Source organism: Pseudorca crassidens, chromosome 3 (assembly GCF_039906515.1).
Source record: "Pseudorca crassidens isolate mPseCra1 chromosome 3, mPseCra1.hap1, whole genome shotgun sequence".
Classification (NCBI taxonomy): Eukaryota; Metazoa; Chordata; class Mammalia; order Artiodactyla; family Delphinidae; genus Pseudorca; species Pseudorca crassidens.
In genome coordinates, this window is record NC_090298.1 from 160,742,248 (window position 1) to 160,762,551 (window position 20,304).

The following is a 20,304-nucleotide window of genomic DNA, read 5'->3' on the forward strand; positions in this document are numbered from 1 at the left end:
TGCCTGAACAAAGGCCAGGAGGCTGGACTGTGTACACACCGACCAGGGAGGAAGGGGCTTTGCCTTCTGTGGGCAGAAGGGCCAAGTGGTGAGACGGGGGAGGGGCAGACTGACCCCCCGACCCTGCTGATCCCCGTAGCTGACACAGCTGCCCTCAGCCACGCGCGCCTACGAAGCAACAGCACCGGTGCACGACACTCTACGCCGAGGGCCCTGGATGCCGGCCGGGGCCGCCGCCTTGGGGGCCCGAGAGACTCAGCCCCTGAGAAATCCAGGACCTCCCCCAGCGGGGGTCGCGTGCCCAAGTCAGCCTCAGTGTCTGCCCTGTCGCTCATCATCACGGCAGGTGACGCCCATGGCCCAGCCTCGTCTTTGCTTGTCTGTCCATGTCCATTTTAACCACGGAGTAGGGGCTGCTTTGGCCAGCGGGAGCTGGAGGGGGGTCCCTCCAGGTGATGTGTCCCCAGGCACAAAGCTCCCAGGGCTGCTCTTCGGGGCTGAGCCCAGGAGATAGGAAGCAGCTGGGGAACTGGCATTCCTGGCAGCGGGCACTACATGTGCAAAGGCCTGGAGGGGAAGGGGGAGGGTGTTTGGGGCATTGGAGTGGCAGCAAAGCAGCCAGAGTGATCAGTGTGGGGACTTCTCTGGTGGTCCAGTGGTTAAGACTCTGAGCTCCCACTGCAGGGGCACAGGTTCGATCCCTGGTCCGGGAACTAAGATCCCACATGCTGCGCCGGGCGGCCAAAAAACAAAAACAGAAACAAACCGACTGATCGGTGTGGAGGGAGGGGAAGGTGCCTTGTGAGGGGACCCACAAGGGAGTGACCCCCCTCCCTGAACCTCGTCCCTGCAGATGACGGTAGCGGCGGCCCCCTCATGAGCCCCCTGTCCCCACGCTCGCTGTCCTCAAACCCGTCGTCCCGCGACTCCTCTCCAAGCCGAGACCCTTCCCCCGTGTGTGGCAGCCTGCGGCCCCCCATTGTCATCCACAGCTCGGGCAAGAAGTATGGCTTCAGCCTGCGGGCAATCCGCGTCTACATGGGTGACAGTGACATCTACACGGTGCACCATGTCGTGTGGGTGAGTTGGCCCTGGGATGGGCGGGAACAGCCAGACCTGGTTTGAGTCCCAGCTCTGCCCTGGCAAGGCGCTTCCCTTTTGGAGCTGCATTTGTTAGTCTTGGAAAGCGAGCGAGTACTCATTGCCTATGAGGTTTTGGAGCCCAGGGCAGGGAACTGATGCCCCCTGTGTCTTAATGGTCCTTGTCAGTTATGGGGAGAGGACTGGGCAAGAGGGATGGAGACCTCAAGGGGGCACAAAGCTCCCGTACAGTGTTTTGTCCTCCCTCCCCCAGCCCAGGACCTGTCCCCTCCCTACTGGTCTCTGAAAGGTCTGGGAAACCGGGCAGTGTGAAAGGCAGCAGCTTGCTGGGGGCCTGTAGCTGACTCAGCTGGGCTGGGGTCTCTAGCTCTGGGGCCCAGGGCACTGACCCCGCTATCTGCCCCCACCCCCAGAGTGTGGAGGAGGGAAGCCCTGCCCAGGAGGCAGGCCTGCGGGCCGGGGACCTCATCACCCACATCAACGGGGAGTCGGTCCTGGGGCTGGTGCACATGGATGTCGTGGAGCTACTGCTGAAGGTGCAGGCCCCCAACCCCACCCTCCACCCCAGAGCCTCCACCCCCGTCCATCCTCAGGGCCCCTGGATCTCCCAACACTGCCCACCCTCTGGGCTGCTCCTGTGACCTCCATCCCTACGCCTTGGCCTCAGCTCCCAATTCTGTGTGGTTCCCCCCGTCCAACCATACCACTCCGCATTCGGCCCTGCATGCCCCGTCCCCTCTGCCTCAGAGCCACTCCTCCAGGAAGCCCTTCCTGCCCCCTGGGTGCCCCTTCTCCTGACCTTCCCTCTGGCCCACCCTGACTCTGTGGGGCTGGGGGTATCTGTACGATCTTGGCCTCCTGCCTCCCCTCAGACCGAGGGTCCTCAGGGGCTGAGGCCTAGAGGCGGGGAGGTGGACACAGGTGAGGAGGCAGACCCCTAGTTGGATAGCTCCTGGGACCAGTGGGTGGGTAGATGGCTCATTGGATGGATGGACAGATGGCAGACATCCATCTTTGGCCCAGTGAGTGGTGGGGTCATTAGGTAAGAAGCGGGTGGTTAGGATCCGGGGCTTCCAATGGATGAGTAGATGGGTGGGTGGGTGGGTGCATGGACGGCTCGTTGGATGGAAGGCACACAGGCGACCCCTTGCCATCCCTCCTGCAGAGTGGCAACAAGATCGCCCTTCGGACCACGCCCCTGGAGAACACCTCCATCAAGGTGGGCCCTGCACGGAAGAATGTGACCAAGGGCCGCATGGCGCGCAGGAACAAGCGGAGCCGGAGGCGGGAGACGCAGGAGCGGTGAGCGGCGGCCTGGCTGCCGGGGAGGGTTGATGCAGGACCTGTGGCACATTTGGGCGGCCCGGGCCGCTGGGGGCAGGGGTTTTGAAGAATCTGGGTTCCTAACCCCCAGGCGGAAGTCGCTCTTCAAGAAGATCTCAAAACAGTCGTCCGTGCTGCACACCAGCCGCAGCTTCTCTTCCGGCCTCCACCACTCCCTGTCATCCAGCGAGAGCCTCCCGGGCTCACCCACCCACAGCCTCTCCCCCAGCCCCACCACGCCCTGCTGCAGCCCGGCTCCCGATGCCCCAGCAGGTGGGTGCACCCCCAGGACCACCCTGGGAAGAACAGCCCCTTAGGGCTGTGGTGGTCAGCCCAGCGGGGGAGTGAGCAGAGTTGGGAGGCTGGAATGACCTGATGTGTGACAGCCTCAAAGGCAGTCTGGGGTGGGCAGGGAAGGTTGTGCCCAGCAGACGGAACATCATGAACAAAGAGGATCCAGACAGGAGAGATGTGAAAGCTAGACGGAGGCTAGGGAGAGGGGATTGGGGGATGGATCAAGCCGAAGAGCTGGGCTTAAATTGGGGGGCAGTAGGGAGCCATGGAGGGTGAGCCAGAGAGGGCATGGAAAGATTGTTCTGGAGCAGGAAAGGATGGTGACTTGGCCCAACCCTGAGGGTCCCCAGTCTGTGAGAGACAGCCAGAGATGGACACCCCTAGTCCCACTGGGTTAGCACCAGACTAGAGAGACAGTCTGGGGCAATCCACAGAGGCAGGGAAGGCCTCCTGGAGGAGAGCCACCAGGAAGCCCTCCCTGCCTTCTGGGGACCCCAACTGCTATCTCTCCCTCTGGCCTACCCTGACCTCACAGGGCTGGGGGTATCTGTGCCATCTTTGTCTTTCTCAGATCAGGCATCCTCAGGGGCTGAGGCCTAGGGGTGGGGAGTGGACACAGGCAGAGCAGGGCCCTTACTGGATAACTTCCAGAACCAGTGGGTGGATGGCTCATGGGATGGATAGATGGACGGTGGGCAGGTACCTTTGGCTGAATGATTCAGTGGGTCATTTAAGTGAGAAGTGGGTGAAGAGGAGCTAGGGCTTTGATGGATGAGTAGGAGTCCACCAGATCTAAGCCAAAGGAAGAGCCTGTGCAAACAAAGGAAAAACCAGGCCTGATGGGTGGCCACAGGGAACAGTGTGGGCTTTTGGCAGTCAGTCTTAGGGCCCCACCTCGAGGCTGGCACATTGAGGCTGGTGGCCCTGACCCTCCCGTCATCCACAGACACAGTGTCTCCGCCCAGCGCATCCCCAAGCTCCAGCAGCCCTGCATCTCCGGCTGCCGCTGGCCACACCCGACCCAGCTCCCTGCATGGCCTGGCCACCAAGCTTGGGCCACCCCGCCCCAAAACCGGCCGCCGCAAGTCCACCAGCAGCATCCCGCCCTCCCCGCTGGCCTGCCCGCCCGTGCCAGCGCCCCCACCCCGCTCACCCTCGCCCCTGCCAGGGCACCCGCCTGCACCTGCCCGGTCCCCAAGGCTGCGCCGAGGCCAGTCGGCTGACAAGCTGGGTACAGGTGAGCGGCTCGACGGGGAGCTGGGGCGCCGCAGCCGCGGGCCAGACTCCGAGCTGGTGGTCATGCGACGGCTGCATCTGTCCGAGCGCCGAGACTCATTCAAGAAGCAGGAGGCTGTGCAGGAGGTGAGCTTTGATGAACCACCTGAGGAGGCCACTGGGCCACCCACCTTGGTGCCGCAGATCGCCGTGGAGGGCGCTGAGGCTGTGCCAGGAGCCCTTGGACCCTTTGAGAAAGACTAATCCCTCCTACCTATCCTCTCCCTGGCCTGGAAGTCAACGCATTTTTTGTGGAATGTGTTTTCCATAAATTGACACCTGGATGGAGACTGAGCCACCAGCCTCTGATACCTGGAAGATGAGAAGCGATCGCGTTTCTTGCTGGAAGGTGCCTCCCTCATGTTCTGGAGCCGATCAATCAGGGGGCCATAGGGGCAGGCAAGGGAGACTAGGGTAGCATTGTAAATAGCAGCAAATCCCTGCAGCTAATTTATTACGTTTTATAAGCGATAGCCAGACTGAGCTGCCACTGTTAAGGCGGCTGCCCAGGTCTTGTCCCATGCACTTGGGACCCATCTGTAGACCCTGCCCCCTGGGCTGAGAAGGAAGCACTTTGGACAAGTCAACGTGTATTCGTGTTTTATGGTTTTTCTGTACTTTTAAAATTTTTTTGTGTTACTTGATCCCACCCCTGACTCAAGACCCGCAGATTTGAAGGGATGCAGCCAAGCTTACCTGTCCAGGCCCAGTTTGGATGACTTGGAGATTCCGTAAACAATTCCCCTCCACCACAAAACAAAGTAATCTTGATGATGGACTGGATTCTGAAGGCTACTTCCTACCATCATAGCCTCCATCCCTAGGCCAGCCATGCTAGAGTCTGCCTCCAGTCCTATAGGCTTAGGAGGTGTGGGAACTGGGGCTTTGATATATGAGTAGAAGTTCACCAGATCTAGGCAGAGGGGTCACCTGCGTCACAAGCAGACACTGATGCCCCAGGAGGCAGAGGCCTCAAAGGACACTGCCAGGGTAGGAGAAGACCCTGGACAAGATTTTTTGTATTTGATGCCCACCAGGGTGAGAACTTGACCATGATGTGTCTGAAACAGCCCCTGGGGGGTGCCCTTGATATGCCAGAGCCTTGTAGGGCTGAAATTCGAGTGAGAAAAATCCAACTGGGGGGCAGTGAGGCCCAAGTTGGAATCTTGGCTTCACTGTTTGGCTCTGGGAAAATGACTTCCCCACTCTGTGCCTCAGTTTCCTTGTGTTTACAAAACAAATCCCAACGACTATTAAGCACCTACTGTATGCCAAGCGCTTTACTTGTGGCTTTTCCCTCAGCCAACCTTGAGAAGGCGGGAGGTGGTGTCGTCATCCCCATTTTACAGACAAATAACTAAGGCCTGGCAAGGCGTGGAGACTTGCCCCCACCATTGCCTGGAAAGAGTCATGCAGCCAGGCCCTGTCCTGGGCACTGTAGTCAAGGGAGCTGTAATGGAGAATCTGTTGTCAGATACAGCCGACTCCAGCTCCAGCTCTCTCCCCTGCAATGCTGTGTGACCCACTGGGCATCTCAGAGTCTCCATTTCCCATTCAGAGGTGGCCAGCAAGATCACCGTACCCCACAATGGTGAGGGCACTTTCCAGACACTGCAGCCCACGCTGTGTTCTCTCTGGAGACATCCGTGTAGCACTGCCTGGTGTTGGAACTAGATCAAGGCTGTGCATGACTTGCTCCCGCCTTCCATCCCGGAGCTGACGGTGAATAAAAGCCCACATTTACAAAGAAGAGGTCCAATGTCTGGATTTGTGAGGGGCCAAGAAAAGGGTAAGGGAAGAGTGGGGTGGGGGGGCGGGATGAAAACAGACCCTTGGCTCAAAGTCACTTAAAGTGGGGTTTTTTTGTTTGTTTTTTGGTTTTGGCGGTACGCGGGCCTCTCACTGCTGTGGCCTCTCCCGTCGCGGAGCACAGGCTCCGGACGCGCAGGCTCAGCGGCCATGGCTCACGGGCCCAGCCGCTCCGCGGCATGTGGGATCTTCCCGGACGGGGGCACGAACCCGTGTCCCCTGCATCGGCAGGCGGACTCTCAACCACTGCGCCACCAGAGAAGCCCTTGAAGTGGGTTTTGAAGGCTGCTGGGAATTCACTGTTGAGATTCTTCCTGATGCCTTCTCTGGTCCTGGCCTCCTGCTGCCCTCCTGCTGCCCTCTCTGAATTGAGTACCCATCATGGGCTCTGTCCTTAGAAGCTTCATCTAGACACCCGTCTGGGGCCTTGAAGCTGTGTTAATAAATAAATAAACCATCTTTGTGTCCTTTTTTAACCGGTCTTTGCTTGGGCTGTGCCCTTAAGTTCCCCTCACCACCACTGGAACCCAGCCCAGCCCGAGCGCGTTCGGTTACTTCCGAAGCGCTCCGTAGGTCGGAAACCTTTGGCCACGCCCCCTGTTTCCGAGTGTCTTCGGCTATCTCCGGAAACAGTCCGCATCAGTACAGGCGTTGGGCTAGTTCTCCCTACCCGAGAGAGTTAGTTCAGCTGTTGCCAGACGCTCTGGGCTACCGCGGAAACCCCGGCTTTCAACTCCGGCTCCTTCTCGGCTCTCAGCTTGTTTCCTGAAAAGCGCAGCTTTCTGTCTGAGCCCCTCCCCCCAACCCTGCCGCCTCCATTTCCTGAGTTCTGGACCACCTCACTCGTCCTCTGGAGCCGTCCGTGCTTCGGCAGTTTCCGGAAGCTGGTGGTCGCCCCTAGATCTAAGTTCCCAGGGCCTCATTTGGGACCGAGCACCCTTGGTTCTTTCCAGAAACTTTCCGAAGTCTCGGGGCCCAGCCTCTGTTCTGCCGGTTCAGGGGGAGCGCGCTCGGTCATTTCCGGAATCGCTCGGGCATCTCTGAGTCCAGCCGAGCCGAGCCGAGCCCAGCCTCGGAATTATTCATCTGACCCGATTATGTTCGGCTATTTCCGGAAATGATCGGCTATCTCGGGGCGCACCACCCCCACCCCGTTACCCGCCAGTCCCGCGGGAGTACGTTCGGCTCTTTCCGGAAACATTCGAGCATTCCCAGGCTCTGCCTCGGCCTCATTGCTCCCTCCCGGCCCGAATACGCTCGGTCGTTTCCGCCGGGGGCGGGCCCGACCGTTCGGAACATCGGCGGCGGCGGAGGTGGGGATCCCGCGGCTGCGGCGACGGCGGCCGCGGAGGAGCCACGGGTCTGGCTCGGCTCTGCGTGACGGCGGCCGCGGCAGCAGCGGTGGCGGCCGCGACCAGGTAAGTCCGCGTTGGTCCGCGTGGCAGGCCGGTCTGGGGGTTCGGTCAGATGCGGGGCGCCCAGGCAGAGTGTGGGGCCACGGTGGAAGCCAGAATGCGAGCAGGGTTGCATCGGGCCCCGCGGGAATTGGGGGCCGCAGGGAGCGGGAGGCCTCTGGCTCGACCTGGCTGCGTTGCAGCCTTCCCCGGACGATGGGGGCGGAACGGGGGACCCTAGGCAGAGATAAGGGGTTGGAGCTGCGGCCCTGAATTGAGGGAGGCCCTGCCGGGAGTGGGGCATCGAGCAGTAATGAGGGGCGCCCAGGCATTGTGTGGGGCATAGTGGGGTGCAAGACGGTAGAGGGTCGACTCCACTTCCGGCCCCTGGGCTGGGCTGCGGGGTCCACGCAGGCCCGAGTGCGCGTCTGCACACGCGTGAGCGCGCAGGCCCTGAGTCCAGCCGCCAAGACCCCAGCCAGGCCTGGCCTCTCCACCCGCCTCTTGGATTCGGGGAGCGCTGGTTCCCAGGCGCGCACACCGGGGCGTGTGCAAACGTGTGCTCAGCTGGGCGCGGAGGCGGGCAGGCAAGCGGATTTAGGCGGTTTCCTGGACGTCCCCCTCGCTGGGCCTCAGTTTCCCCACCTGTAGAGTGGGGGTACAGGGGCCAGGGAGTGGGTAAGTTGGGGCGTCCTGGAATGTGGAGCTTGTGCTCCCTGCTTGGACACCTCTTGCTGCTCCCGTGGTTGAGGGATAAAGTCTGACCCTCTGCCTGGCACTCGAGGCCCTGCGTGGTCTGCGGCTTTCTTAAAGCCACCCTGAACTCTCGGCAAGCATTTCTTGCTGTCAAGTCTTTGCCTGTACTATTTCCTCTGGCCAGTGCCCCCTCCTCTCCTCTGGAGGACCCGCCCCTAGGAAAAGCACCGCCTACCACCCCCCAACCTCTCTGGAGGACTGAACCTGCAGGGCTGAGATTGAGAACGTGTCTGTGCTGGGCTGTGTCTCCCTGAGACTGGGGGCTCCTAAGGAGTGATCATTGCCCCTGCATCCAGCAGCCTCCCTCTTGGCAGTCGTAGTGCCCTCCTTCCCTTCACCCTTTACTGGCTCCATGTCTACCCTGGGGCTAAGGTCCTCTTGGCCTCCCACCAATCCCCTTCTGTTTTGAGTACCTACTGTGGGCACCAAACTGAGCAATGTCTGGACACCGCCCCCCCCATTCCCTCCTCCCCTGCAGTGATCAGAGATCCATTTGTTTGGACTCACCTCTAGGCCTTTGCCTGTGCTAGGGCCTCTGCTTGGACCTCCTTTCCTACCGCCTTTTGCCCCTGATGCCTCCTTCTGTGCTCAGCTGGCCCAGTTTCTCCTCGGGGCTCCCACAGCACCCTGAGCATCACCCATTACACCCTACCCACTCTGGGTATAACTATCTGCCATGTGGCTGCTGCCTCCTCTCATCTATCCTGGGCCTTGTGAAGTTGGACGGATCTGAGTTTTTGAGTCCTGGCATCCTGGCCCATTGAGTTGTCCAACAAAGACCTCCCTGCTCTGAGCCTCAGATTCCCCATCTCTAACAGGGATGATGAAGAGCTTGTTTGCTGAGCATGCAATATGACCGGGGCAGATTCTTTGGAGCTCTGCACCCAACAACCCCAAAGGAGGGCTATTATTGTACCCATTTTACAGCTGGGTAAACTGAGGGGGCAGGGACTGGCCCCCTGTTACCCAATGAGTCAGGGGATTCTAACCTGGTGTTTGGGCCCATCTCTGAGTTGGGGGTGGCAGGAGTCCAAACTGGCTGATGCTGCCCTGCCCCTCTCCCCTTAGGTCGGCGTCCCGAGCCGAGCATGGTGACAGCCTGTGCCCTCGGCCCCCTCGCCTGGCGCAGCTGGAAGAGCCGCCAGCCTCGGGAGCCGATGGCTCCCCACGCGAGGGAGTGAGCGGCCCAGCCCAGCCCTACGGATTGAGGGGGGACGCAGCGGCTGAGTGACCTGAGATCACGCTGCTGCCGACCCCCTCCCACCAGTTGACGAATGGTGGACCGAGCAACGAGTGACCCTTGTCAGGGTCGTGGAACAATGGTGGGAAGCAAGGCGTGAGCATCCCCTGTGGTCACCTGTACCTTCTTGGTGGAAATAGAGGTCTGAGTCCCCAAGCCCACCCAGCGGACCCTCCTGGCCCCCACCCCAGGCTGATGGGGCCACTGGGGCCCCAAGCAGCCACCTGACCATCCATACCCCACCCTGCCCAGCCATGGCTGGCGCCGAGGGCTTCCAATACCGTGCGTTGTACCCGTTCTGCCGGGAGCGGCCGGAGGACCTGGAGCTGCTGCCGGGCGATGTGCTGGTGGTGAGCAGGGCAGCCCTGCAGGCGCTGGGCGTGGCCGAGGGCAGCGAGCGCTGCCCACAGAGCGTGGGCTGGATGCCTGGCCTCAATGAGCGTACACGGCAGCGCGGCGACTTCCCTGGCACCTATGTTGAGTTCCTAGGGCCTGTGACCCTGGCCCGGCCTGGGCCTCGCCCACGTGGTCCACGCCCACTGCCTGCCAGGCCCCGAGATGGGCCCCCTGAGCCAGGTGAGCAACAGGTAGGGGCCCTGGCAGGGCTGGGGAAAAGGGGGAGTGCCTCAGACCCTCAGTTTCCTCTTCTCTCCCATGAGGCAATGGTGCTTCTTCCAGGAGAGGAGGAATAAGGACATTTGGTTGGTCAGCAAATGTTGATTACACTGCCGTCAAGGGCTGGATGCAGTTCATGGCACTGGGCACCGAGTGGTGGACGCAAGGCCTGGCCCTGCCCTCATGGAGCTTCTGGTTCAAGAAGTGACCAGAACGTGATTAGGGAATGACATGCTGTGAGGAAGGAGCCTCTCAGGAGAGATGGGGGTAAAGGGCTCCGGGCAGCAGGTACAGCGAGGACAAAAGCCCTGAGGTGGGAAGGTCATGACGGGTTCAGGGAACAAGCCGTCAGGTGGAGCAGAGTGAGAAAAGGGGCAGGGTCCTCACCTCAAGGACTTCGTGGGATTGATTTTGAAGACAATAGGGAGTGTCCAGTAAGATTCAGGGGCTCAATTTAGCTTCATCTTGTGGTTTGCAGACAAAGAGTGTCCTGGGAGTGGAGAATCAGGGCACCGAACATACGCTGCAACTGCTGCGTGCTGGGCTGTATGCTGGGCAGGGTGTGTGGGTTCCAACCAGGGAAACAGAGGCTCAGCTTGTGGGGAGGAGGCTGACGAGTGCTGAGCACCCGGCGTGGTCTGCTCCAACCCTCACAGCCGCCCAGTGAGGCCCTGTGTACAGATGTGGAGACCAAGGTGCAAGGGGGTCGAACCACTCGCTCAGGGGCGGTCACCCAGTGAAGGCCAAAGCCCCTGGGAGGCACCGTGGCCCCACCCGATGGCCTGCCTGGTCTTGTGCCCGAGGGACACTGATGCCCAGAGAGGGTCAGGCCAGAGTCCCACAGCGTGGGGTGGAATGGCGGGGTGCTGAGGCAGCACGGTTGCTGGCTTGGGCTTCGCAGCATCTGGCGTCTCCAGGGCCGGGGCCTGCGTCCCGCCTCGGCCTGGAGGAGCAGGAGGCGGCCCCATCCGGGCTCCCAGCCAGAATCTGCCTCTCCCCCTGGTAACAGCCGCCTCCCTCCTGTGCCTGGCCTGGGTCCAGACACCACACACATCCCCACTCCGGGCGGCCACCCAGCCCCACCCTCCAAATCTTCCAGGACTATGTGACATCGGCTAGGACCAGCCCTCTCCAGGCCTCAGTCTCCTCATCTGGAAATGGGGGGTACTTGTCCTTCTGTTCAAGCCCTGACCCTCCGGGATCCTGGGACCACCAGGCAGCAGGCTGCAGCTGCCTGCCTTCCCTCCATTCAACTCCACGCAGGGAGCTGCGTGCCGAACCCTGATGTCACCTGCACCCCCGTCTGGCTGTGCACCCACGGGGAGGTTGCTCCCTCCCTGAGCCTCAGTTCCTCATCCGTAAAATGGGGATAATGCCTATTCTGATGGGACCTCCCTCCATGCTTTGCAAACTGGTCACAGGCAAATTTCAAAGTTGAATTTCAGAGCCCCCTTACCAGCTGGGATGTCACCCACCTCCCCTTGTTCCCTCACTTTTTTTTTTTTTTTTTCATTTTCAACACAGCTGGGCCTTTCTTCAGCTCAAGGCACCACCTGGCCCATCATTCAGGGAGGCCCCGCAGGCCCCAGCTTGCTCCTGCTGTGTGCCAGGGCGTCCCCGCCAAGGGCCAAAGCTGCATCCAATGGTGGCCGTGCAGGCAGAGTGCGCCTGAGCACAAAAGGCTGGGTGGGGCAGAAACATGGGGCTGGGGGTGGGGTGGGGTTGGGACATGGAAGGAGGTCAGCATTTTTAAAAGGGGGGAATTTTTTTTTTAAAGCAAAATGACTTAGAAAATGGAGAAAGGTCCTTGGAATGAGGTGTTCTGATCCAGCTGGGATATTTTCCTTTTACTCTCTTCAACCACTTTGTTGTTCCCACTGAGAAAGGAGAGATGATTCCATCGACCAGTTTCTCAGTTGAGGAATCTGAGGCACAGAGAGGGTGGGTCCTGTGCCTGAGGTTGCACAGCAAGCAATGGCAGAGCCCTAAACCTGCCGTATGAGTGTCCTGTGGCTGCTGTAATGAACTACCATAAACTGGTGGCTTCAAACAACAGGAGTTTATTCTCTCATGGTTCCGGAGACCAGAAGTCCAAAATCAAGGTGTGGGCAGGGCTGTGCTCTGTCCAGAGGCTTTAGGGGAGGATCTTTCCTTGCTTCTTCCAGCTTCTGGGGGTTCCAGGTGTACCGTGGCTTGTGGCCACATCACCCCAATCTCTGCCTCTCTCTTCATATGGCCTCTTATAAAGACACCAGTCATTGGATTTAGGGATCTCATCTTGAAATCCTTACCTTAATTATATCCGCAAAGACCCTATTTCCAAGTAAGGTCACAGTCACAGGTACCAGAGATTAGGAAGTGGACATACCATTTGGGAGGACACTAGTCAGCCAACTATATCTGGCCTCTGTAGTTGGGTGAATTGATATTTTAACCTAGAAAATCGTTTCCCACTAATTCAGCCCTCCCAGCCCCACCAGCTGGGCCTTCTATCCGCCCCCCGCCCCCAGAGTGGTGGTCCAGATGCCAAGCACTTGGGCTGAGATGCAGCAGGCAAAGAGAGGGGCCCAGGTCCTTCTAGGGACCCTGCCAACATTCTTTCCCCTCCTGCCAGGCCTCACACTCCCTGACCTACCCGAGCAGTTCTCCCCGCCTGATGTGGCTCCCCCTATCCTGGTGAAACTTGTGGAGGCCATTGAGCGGACAGGTGAGCCTCGGCCTGGCTGCAACCCCTGGATTCTGCTTGCTTGCCTCTGGTGATGGGCAGCTCATCTCCCTCACAGGGCTGCTGGGCTCACTCTGTATGGGAAGTGTCTTTGAGTCTGGATGTCCTGGGCCTCCATATTGAGTTGGGGAAGGAGTAACTCCCAGGGGAATGTAGACCCCATCATTGCATGTGCCGTGCCCTCTGCCACCATTTCCCTCCCCTCCCCCTGTTCTTACCTCTGGGAGGTTAGTAGCCACCCCAGACCCCACACGGGGGTCGAGGCAGCATTTGAGAGCTGGCCTTGCCACGTGGGGTGGCACTGACTTACCCCATCCCCTTCCCCACAGGGCTAGACAGCTACAGGCCTGAGGCACCCGCCGCGCGCACAGGTGAGGGAAAGCTTCAGTGGGCAAGAGTGGGAGAGGAACCTGCCCTGGACGGATGATGTCCCCTCCCTGCACCCGTCTTGGATCGATGTATCCCCCTTGCACCCGCAGACTGGTCGCTGAACGATATGGAGCAGTGGGACGCTGCAGCCCTAACAGATGGCGTGAAGGGCTTCCTGCTGGCGCTGCCCGCACCCCTTGTGACACCCGAGGCCGCGGCTGAGGCACACCGAGCCCTGCGGGGTGAGTCTGGCAGGAATCCCGGACTGGGAAGGGCGCTGGGGCGGGCGGGTGCCGGCCCTGGCTCACCTTCCCCTGGCCGTCTGTCCGCAGAGGCCGCGGGGCCCGTGGGGCCAGCGCTGGAGCCCCCGACGCTGCCGCTGCACAGCGCGCTCACACTGCGCTTCCTGCTCCAGCACCTGGGCCGGGTGGCCCGGCGCGCCCCAGCCCTGGGCCCAGCTGTGCGTGCCCTGAGCACCGCCTTCGGGCCGCTGCTGCTGCGGGCGCCGTCGCCTTCGCCGCCGCCAGGGGGCGCTCCCGACGGGTGAGAGGCCGGGGCTGGGGAGGCGGGGCTGAGCCGGAGCAAAAAGGGGTGGGGCTTTAGATGGAGGAAGGGCTGGAGACGTAGCCAGGGTGGGGGTCCAGACGATGAGAAAGGAGTGTGGACGGGCCCCAGCGGGGGAAGAGGCCAGAGCTGTCATGATGGGCGAGCTAGGAAAGATAACAAGGGGTGGGACTTGAGGTCCAGGAAGACTCTAGCAGGGCTTGGGACAAGGCAATGAGGCCTAGACCGGAGGGCCGGCACTTGGGTGGTTGTCTGTACCTTCCTTCACATGCTGACTCCTGTTGTTTGTTGTATGAATACTTACTGAGAGCTAACTGCATATACATAAACAGTAGTGCGTCTCGCACACCAGCTTGCGTCACCTACTCTTCTTCCCCTCGCATGCTTTCACGTAGACCCCCCCGCCAGACGCACATGCACATGCAGGGCCCTGTGCACACCAGGCCCTACCCAGCGCTCACGACACGTCCCTTCCCCCTAGGACTGAGGCCACCCCCGACTTCCCTACGCTTCTGGTGGAGAAGTTGCTTCAGGAACATCTGGAGGAACAGGAGATTGCGCCCCCAGGTGACCTCCACCCCCTTTTATTAGCTCCTATCATTGGGGACCAAGGATGCTGACTCGGAGCCCTGCCAGCATCGGCAGGCTTGGTCGCAGTGGGAGCTGGCCACGGTATACAACTGGTGTTCAGTGTGCGTTTGTTTTCCTGTCCCCCAGCACTGCCGCCAAAACCCCCCAAGGCAAAGCCAGCCCCCACAGGCCTGGCCAATGGGGGCAACCCGCCCTCCCTGCAGGATGCTGAGTGGTACTGGGGTGACATCTCCAGGTAGGGTTGTGGGGTGGAGCCACGTGGTGGGCAAAGCCTGAGGGGTCGGGTCTCCCAGTGGGCAGCCCCAGTCCTGGCTGTCTCCACAGGGAGGAGGTAAATGAGAAACTGCGGGACACACCTGATGGCACCTTTCTGGTCCGAGATGCATCTAGCAAGATCCAGGGGGAGTACACGCTGACCCTCAGGTGGGGGCCTGTCCCTTCAGGGAGACCAGGGGTGAGCGGTGGGAGGGAGAACACCCAGGTCAGAGGACTGGGGGTCGCACAGCCAGTGGGACGTTGCTGGGTCTGGCGGATGCTGCTGGTTGCTGACACCCCCTCTCACCCGCCCCTAGGAAAGGTGGGAACAACAAACTGATCAAGGTCTTCCACCGAGACGGGCACTACGGCTTTTCGGAGCCACTCACCTTCTGCTCTGTCGTGGACCTCATCACCCACTACCGCCACGAGTCGCTGGCTCAGTACAACGCCAAGCTGGACACGCGGCTCCTCTACCCGGTGTCCAAGTACCAGCAGGTGCAGGGCTGGGGTGGGAGCTGGGGGCGGTGGGGGGTGTGGTGCCTGGCCGGCCCTGGGCCTGTTTCCCAGGTAGCTTCCCTGACGGCACCGGGTATCCCCAGGACCAGATCGTCAAGGAGGACAGTGTGGAAGCAGTGGGCGCCCAGCTCAAGGTCTACCACCAGCAGTACCAGGACAAGAGCCGCGAGTATGACCAGCTCTACGAGGAGTACACACGCACCTCCCAGGTACCGCGGGCCAGCGCACCCCGGGAGACCCAGGCACGGAGGGGCAGTGCCAAGGCCACAGGGACAGACGTCCACTTCTAGGTCACAGCAGGCTCTTACAACCAGGGACCACCCTAAAAACATAGAAATCAATGTATGTGGTTCTAAAAAGAACAAAAAAACAAAACGGATGAAGAGGCACCAACCAGCCTCCCAGGAGCGGCTGAGCTGTGGGAGATGTCTTGGTTGAGCCTCTGGGCCTCAGTCTCCCCATCTGGAAACTGGAACCGTGAGTCTTAATTACTTCTCCATCCCCTTCAACCTGGATGTTATTCAAAATGATAATAACCACCTGACAAAGAGTTGCCTAAGACAAGGGGTCGGGAGCTCATGGAAAAGAGCAGTGTCTTTTAAAAACAAGGAAGTGGGGGGAGGTTTTATTACTCAAGGACTGTGTTAATAAATTTCTTTTGTAAGTTGAGATGCAACTTATTCAGATAGAACATCCCATCTCGAGCAGGGAATTTCTCTGTCTCCCCTGTAGTCCCTGAGCAATTTCTGTCTTGTCCCCTTTCTAGTGATGGGTCACCTGAGGTTCTAAGTGGACAAGATACCTGTCTGGGATCAATTAGGAACATCATGACCGTGGAAATGGCTTAGGCCCCCTGAGCCTCAGTTTCCCCATTAATAGTTCTGACTTTGTAGGAGGCTCTTGGGAGGTTTTATGAGATGATGCATGGAAGGTGCTTGGTGCAGCATCTACTCTGAGAAGGAGCCCCATGAATTGTAGCAACTAGATTTATCATTAATTCTCAGCCGTGCTCACAGACCCAGGTATTTTTTAAGGTGCCTAAAGGAGGATCTAAAGGAAGAGGGGGTTTGGGGAGTGTGGGGTTTGAAGGCTGAATAGGAGTTCGTTTGGCGAAGGAGGGGCTAGAGGAACGATGCACGTGGTGGAGGGAACAGCTTGAGCAAAGTCTCCATATCAGGTGGGGATCTGCCTTTATCCCTCATGAGGGACTTGGATGGAGTCCCAGGAGGTGCTCAGATTTACCCCCTCCTCCAGGAACTGCAGATGAAGCGCACAGCCATTGAGGCCTTCAATGAGACTATCAAGATCTTTGAAGAGCAGGGCCAGACACAGGAGAAGTGCAGCAAGGAATATCTGGAGCGCTTCCGGCGTGAGGGCAATGAGAAAGAGATGCAGAGGTGAGTCTGGTTCCTCTGCCCTGCCTTACTGCACCTTGATCTGACACAGCGCAAGTGGGGAAAGAACGGAAACAGAGAGGGCAGCCTGGGTTTCAGGGGAAGAGAGGGTCAGTTGAAATGGGCTTTGAAGGATGAATAGGAGTTTGCCAGAAAGAGCAATCAGGGAAACAGCATGTCCAAAGGCTTAGATACTGGGAGCCATCTGAGGCCTCTGAGCCACTCCTCCCACAGGATCCTGCTGAACTCAGAGCGACTTAAGTCTCGTATTGCTGAGATCCACGAGAGCCGCACAAAGCTGGAACAGGAGCTGCGGGCACAGGCCTCCGACAACCGAGAGATTGACAAGCGCATGAACAGCCTCAAGCCAGACCTCATGCAGCTGCGCAAGATCAGAGACCAGTACCTCGTGTGAGTGCCTGGCTCTGCGCTCACCCGTGGATCCCCCCGTTAGTGCAGGGGCACCTGGCGAGGTGACCTCTGCATGCGTCTCACTCTTGCTTTCTCCACCAACTAGCCCTACCTGGTCCCCTAGCCCCCTCGTCTGTCTGCCAGCCCCTTCCCTCTCGATCAGGCCCCTCCCAGCCCCCTCAGAAGGGCTCCCTGTGCGGCGGCCTCAGCCTCAGTTGTGGAATGGGAACACTGCTCTCACGAGGCCAGGTCATTGGGAGCCTCCGACAGAGTCCACTCCATGAATGCCAACTGTGCCACCCAGCACACGGCGCCCAGCCTGAGCCCAAGATCCCTCCTCTGCCCACTGACCCACTGAGGACTTCATCAGGGGCTTCCTTCTTCCACCTGGGTCTTGGACGCTCATGTGCACCTGTTGTGTGCCAAGCACCTTGCACATATTAGCTCACTTGGTCCTTTCAAAGTCCTTTGTAAATCTGCCCTGTGCAAAGGTGCACCACCGTGTAGTCCCCAGGACTGAGCCTCTGATAGTGATAAGACCTTGCCATGATGGTACAATCCAGAGTCTCAAAAAGTGTTAACAGAAACATAATAAATAGGGGGGTTCCCTGGCAGAGCTTGGGGAGTCCACCTGGGTTCAAGTGGTCCTTGGCCAGGCCAAGGCTGACCCCTTGTGGCAACCAGGGGTATCACACCCAGAACCTGCGCTTGTCAGCCCTTGCCTCCAACCCGGCTGGCCTGGCCCATGGTGGCTCGCCCTGCCTGTGTTGCAGCTGCTGTTCCCCTACCAGCAGAGCGGCAGGAGCCCACCTTTCCTCTTCCCCCCAGGTGGCTCACTCAGAAAGGTGCCCGGCAGAAGAAAATCAATGAATGGTTGGGGATCAAGAACGAGACTGAGGAGTGAGTGACCAATTTGTGGTGGGGGGGAGGGGTCGTCCCAGGGGAGGGGCCATTTTTGGTGGGCTTTGCAGAATGAATAGGAGTTCACCAGGGAGGGACAGTTTTCCAGGTGGCAGGGGGACCTTGGAGGCTAACGAGTAAGTGACCAGGGCTCCTCCCTGCCTCCCCCACAGCCAGTACTCACTGATGGAGGATGAAGATGATCTCCCCCACCACGAGGAACGCACATGGTATGTAGGCAAGATCAACCGCACCCAAGCTGAGGAAATGCTGAGTGGCAAGCGAGATGGCACCTTCCTCATCCGTGAAAGCAGCCAGCGGGGCTGCTATGCCTGTTCTGTGGTGTGAGTGCCTGGCAAGGGAACGCGAGTGGACTGAAGGTGGGGAGGAGGGATCCGCCCATTCCTTCCGAGAGCTCTCATTGAGTGCCACCTGTATGTTAGGCCTCGGGAAGACAGGAAGAAGCCCTGGATTCTTGGGGACGGGGGAGGAAGCTGGGACGGTACCAAAGCAGGAGATGGCGGGGTCTGGACCGGGTCGGCATCCAGCATCCAGGAAAGGGGGAAATATACATCCCAGGCAGGGTCACCTGACAGGAATAGGGGGGCGGGGCTGGGAGAGCCTGGTGGGGGACCATCTGACCCACCCCTTCGCCTGCACCCACAGGGTAGACGGTGACACCAAACACTGCGTCATCTACCGCACAGCCACGGGCTTTGGCTTCGCAGAACCCTACAACTTGTATGGGTCGCTGAAGGAGCTGGTGCTGCACTACCAGCACGCCTCGCTGGTGCAGCACAACGACGCGCTCACCGTCACACTTGCCCATCCTGTGCGCGCCCCGGGCCCCGGGCCCCCACCTGCCACCCGCTGAGCTCTGAGCAGGAGAACTGGCCCAGCTGGGGTGGCAGCTACATCCGCGGTCTCCATCTTTTTGAACCTGTCTCTTCTTTCTTGGGTTTTCTCCATCTCTCTCGTCTTTGTGAATGTCTTCAGGTCTATCTGTTTTTCTCTTTAGCTCTCTGCAATTCTGTCTCTCTCAGGTTCTCCTCCATGTCTGCCTGTCTCTCCATCTCTCTGAGTCTCTGTGCATCTCTCCCGCTGTCACACTTTGTCTCTTTCTAGCTCCATCTGTCTGTCCTCTCTTTTCCTCTTGGTCTCTTTCCTTCTATTGTGGGGGTCCCGCCTCCCCCGCTCCATCCCCCTTCCCCCACCGGCACTGCCCTCCCTGCAGCTCTGGCCACCCACACCCCTGTGCCCTGCCCCTGACAGGCCCCTGGGGTCCCCAAAGCCCCACCTTGGCTGCACCTGCCATGTTTACAGAGGCCTCCGGGCTGTGCGGCCCCGACCTGGGTACCCCGATTTTTAAGCCATAGACCTGGGATCAGGGCAGGAAGGAACTTTGCTTGGCCACTTCCAAGAACCTCATCCATGACGTTTGGGGCCAGGCGGGACCTGCCCCACAGACCCCAACTTCCCCTTCAAATCCTGAAGTGAAACCCAGTTAACACCACAATGGGGCTGCTGCCAAGAAGTAATCCCAAAAAAGAAAATAAGTAAAAATAAACTCATGAGCTGACCCCAGGCCTCCCAGGAACTGAGGCCACCAGCACCTCTGGGGCAGCCGACACGCAGCGCTGCCCACAGCACCTCTACGCGACGCAGACTCAAGGCTTCTCAATCATGTCGGGCTCTGATTTTGTTTTTCCTTGACTGTACGTAAAGCCCTCTTTTCTCTCCTCTTTGGGACGAGAGCCCTGGTTTTCTATGCCGCCCACGGACCCCCACCCCATCCCACCTCCTGCCTGCCTGGCCAGGCTGGCAGGCCGGTTTTGTATGGTACGTTGATACTGATGTGGATATAAAACATTGAACTTGATGAATGCTTCTGTCTTTGGTGACAGGCTTCTTTAGCTCCGGGCTGCCAACCCCTGCCTCCTCCCCACCTCCACCCCCACAACCCCAGTTTATTTTATTATTTTTTATTTAATTTATTTTTTGCCTGCGTTGGGTCTTCGTTGCTGCGTGCGGGCTTTCTCTAGTTGTGGCGAGCAGGGGCTGCACTTCGTTGTGGTGCGCGGGCTTCAGTAGTTGTGGCACGTGGGCTCAGTAGTTGTGACTTGCGGGCTCCAGAGCACAGGCTCAGTCGTGGCGCACGGGCTTAGTTGCTCCGCGGCATGTGGGATCTTACCGGACAAGGGCTCAAACCCGTGTCCCCTGCACTGGCAGGCGGATTCTTAACCACTGTGCCACCAGGGAAGTCCCCCAACCCCAGTTTAGATGCTCATGTCCAGAGAAGTTGAGAGACCTGCCAAGGTCACACAGCAGAGAGGCTCAGACCCCAAGCTCTGCCCCACACCTTGGCCTGCTGGGGGGACCCCAGGCAGACCCTGGCCCAGCTCCTCCCTGGCCCCCAAGTTTGAGTTGGAGTTCCGGCAATCAGCCACCAGCCCTACCCTCCAGAAAGTCACCTCCCCTCTGATGTGTAGCTTCATTGCCAGGCAGGCTTAATAGTCACAACCCCTCCCGTGACACCCAGAGGAGTCTGCAGTGCCAGCCCCTCCCTGCTGACCTTCCACTGACCCCCTCTCCACACCTGTCCCTGACGCTGGCTGCCACGTCCCAGGGGACACTGAGCTGGGTACTCCTGCTGTCTTTCTTTCTTTATTTACTTATTTACTTTTTGCAGTACGCAGGCCTCTCACTGTTGTGGCCTCTCCCGTCGCGGAGCACAGGCTCCAGACGCGCAGGCTCAGCGGCCACGGCTCA

The 20,304-nt window shown here is 59.5% G+C and overlaps 2 protein-coding genes and 1 long non-coding RNA gene across 23 annotated transcripts in view; 2 read left to right on the forward strand and 1 right to left on the reverse strand.

The window, feature by feature from the left end:
* The window catches only part of MAST3 (microtubule associated serine/threonine kinase 3), a 38,119-nt gene extending 32,376 nt beyond the window's left edge, over positions 1 to 5,743 (forward strand). For all 16 annotated transcript variants that reach the window (XM_067733219.1, XM_067733221.1, XM_067733222.1 and 13 more), the window contains 6 exons: positions 140 to 346; positions 854 to 1,080; positions 1,515 to 1,637; positions 2,267 to 2,403; positions 2,516 to 2,697; positions 3,665 to 5,743. In XM_067733219.1, coding sequence (XP_067589320.1) covers positions 140 to 346; positions 854 to 1,080; positions 1,515 to 1,637; positions 2,267 to 2,403; positions 2,516 to 2,697; positions 3,665 to 4,197 — 1,409 coding nt within the window. In that variant the 3' untranslated portion in view covers positions 4,198 to 5,743. The remainder of the gene's footprint in view (positions 1 to 139; positions 347 to 853; positions 1,081 to 1,514; positions 1,638 to 2,266; positions 2,404 to 2,515; positions 2,698 to 3,664) is intronic.
* A 1,323-nt stretch (positions 5,744 to 7,066) lies between these two features.
* Positions 7,067 to 19,414, forward strand: PIK3R2 (phosphoinositide-3-kinase regulatory subunit 2). Of its 6 annotated transcripts, none has more exons than XM_067733226.1 (16): positions 7,067 to 7,220; positions 9,021 to 9,768; positions 12,422 to 12,514; positions 12,862 to 12,903; positions 13,012 to 13,143; positions 13,234 to 13,444; positions 13,947 to 14,032; positions 14,183 to 14,291; positions 14,381 to 14,479; positions 14,629 to 14,809; positions 14,914 to 15,039; positions 16,085 to 16,227; positions 16,459 to 16,635; positions 17,464 to 17,535; positions 17,709 to 17,879; positions 18,202 to 19,414. In XM_067733226.1, exons 2-16 carry the CDS (start codon positions 9,447 to 9,449, stop codon positions 18,407 to 18,409), a joined length of 2,172 nt encoding a protein of 723 aa, XP_067589327.1. In that variant the 5' UTR covers positions 7,067 to 7,220; positions 9,021 to 9,446; the 3' UTR covers positions 18,410 to 19,414. The 6 variants fall into 6 exon arrangements, with proteins under 6 accessions (XP_067589327.1, XP_067589330.1, XP_067589328.1 ...); XM_067733229.1 differs by having other exon boundaries at positions 9,021 to 9,274; XM_067733227.1 differs by lacking the exon at positions 12,862 to 12,903.
* Positions 11,852 to 13,349, reverse strand: LOC137222268 (uncharacterized). The gene is made up of 2 exons (XR_010942395.1): positions 13,210 to 13,349; positions 11,852 to 12,044 (listed from the first exon to the last, which is right to left on the reverse strand). It is a non-coding gene; the product is annotated as an uncharacterized lncRNA (long non-coding RNA).
* Positions 19,415 to 20,304: the final 890 nt, after the last annotated feature.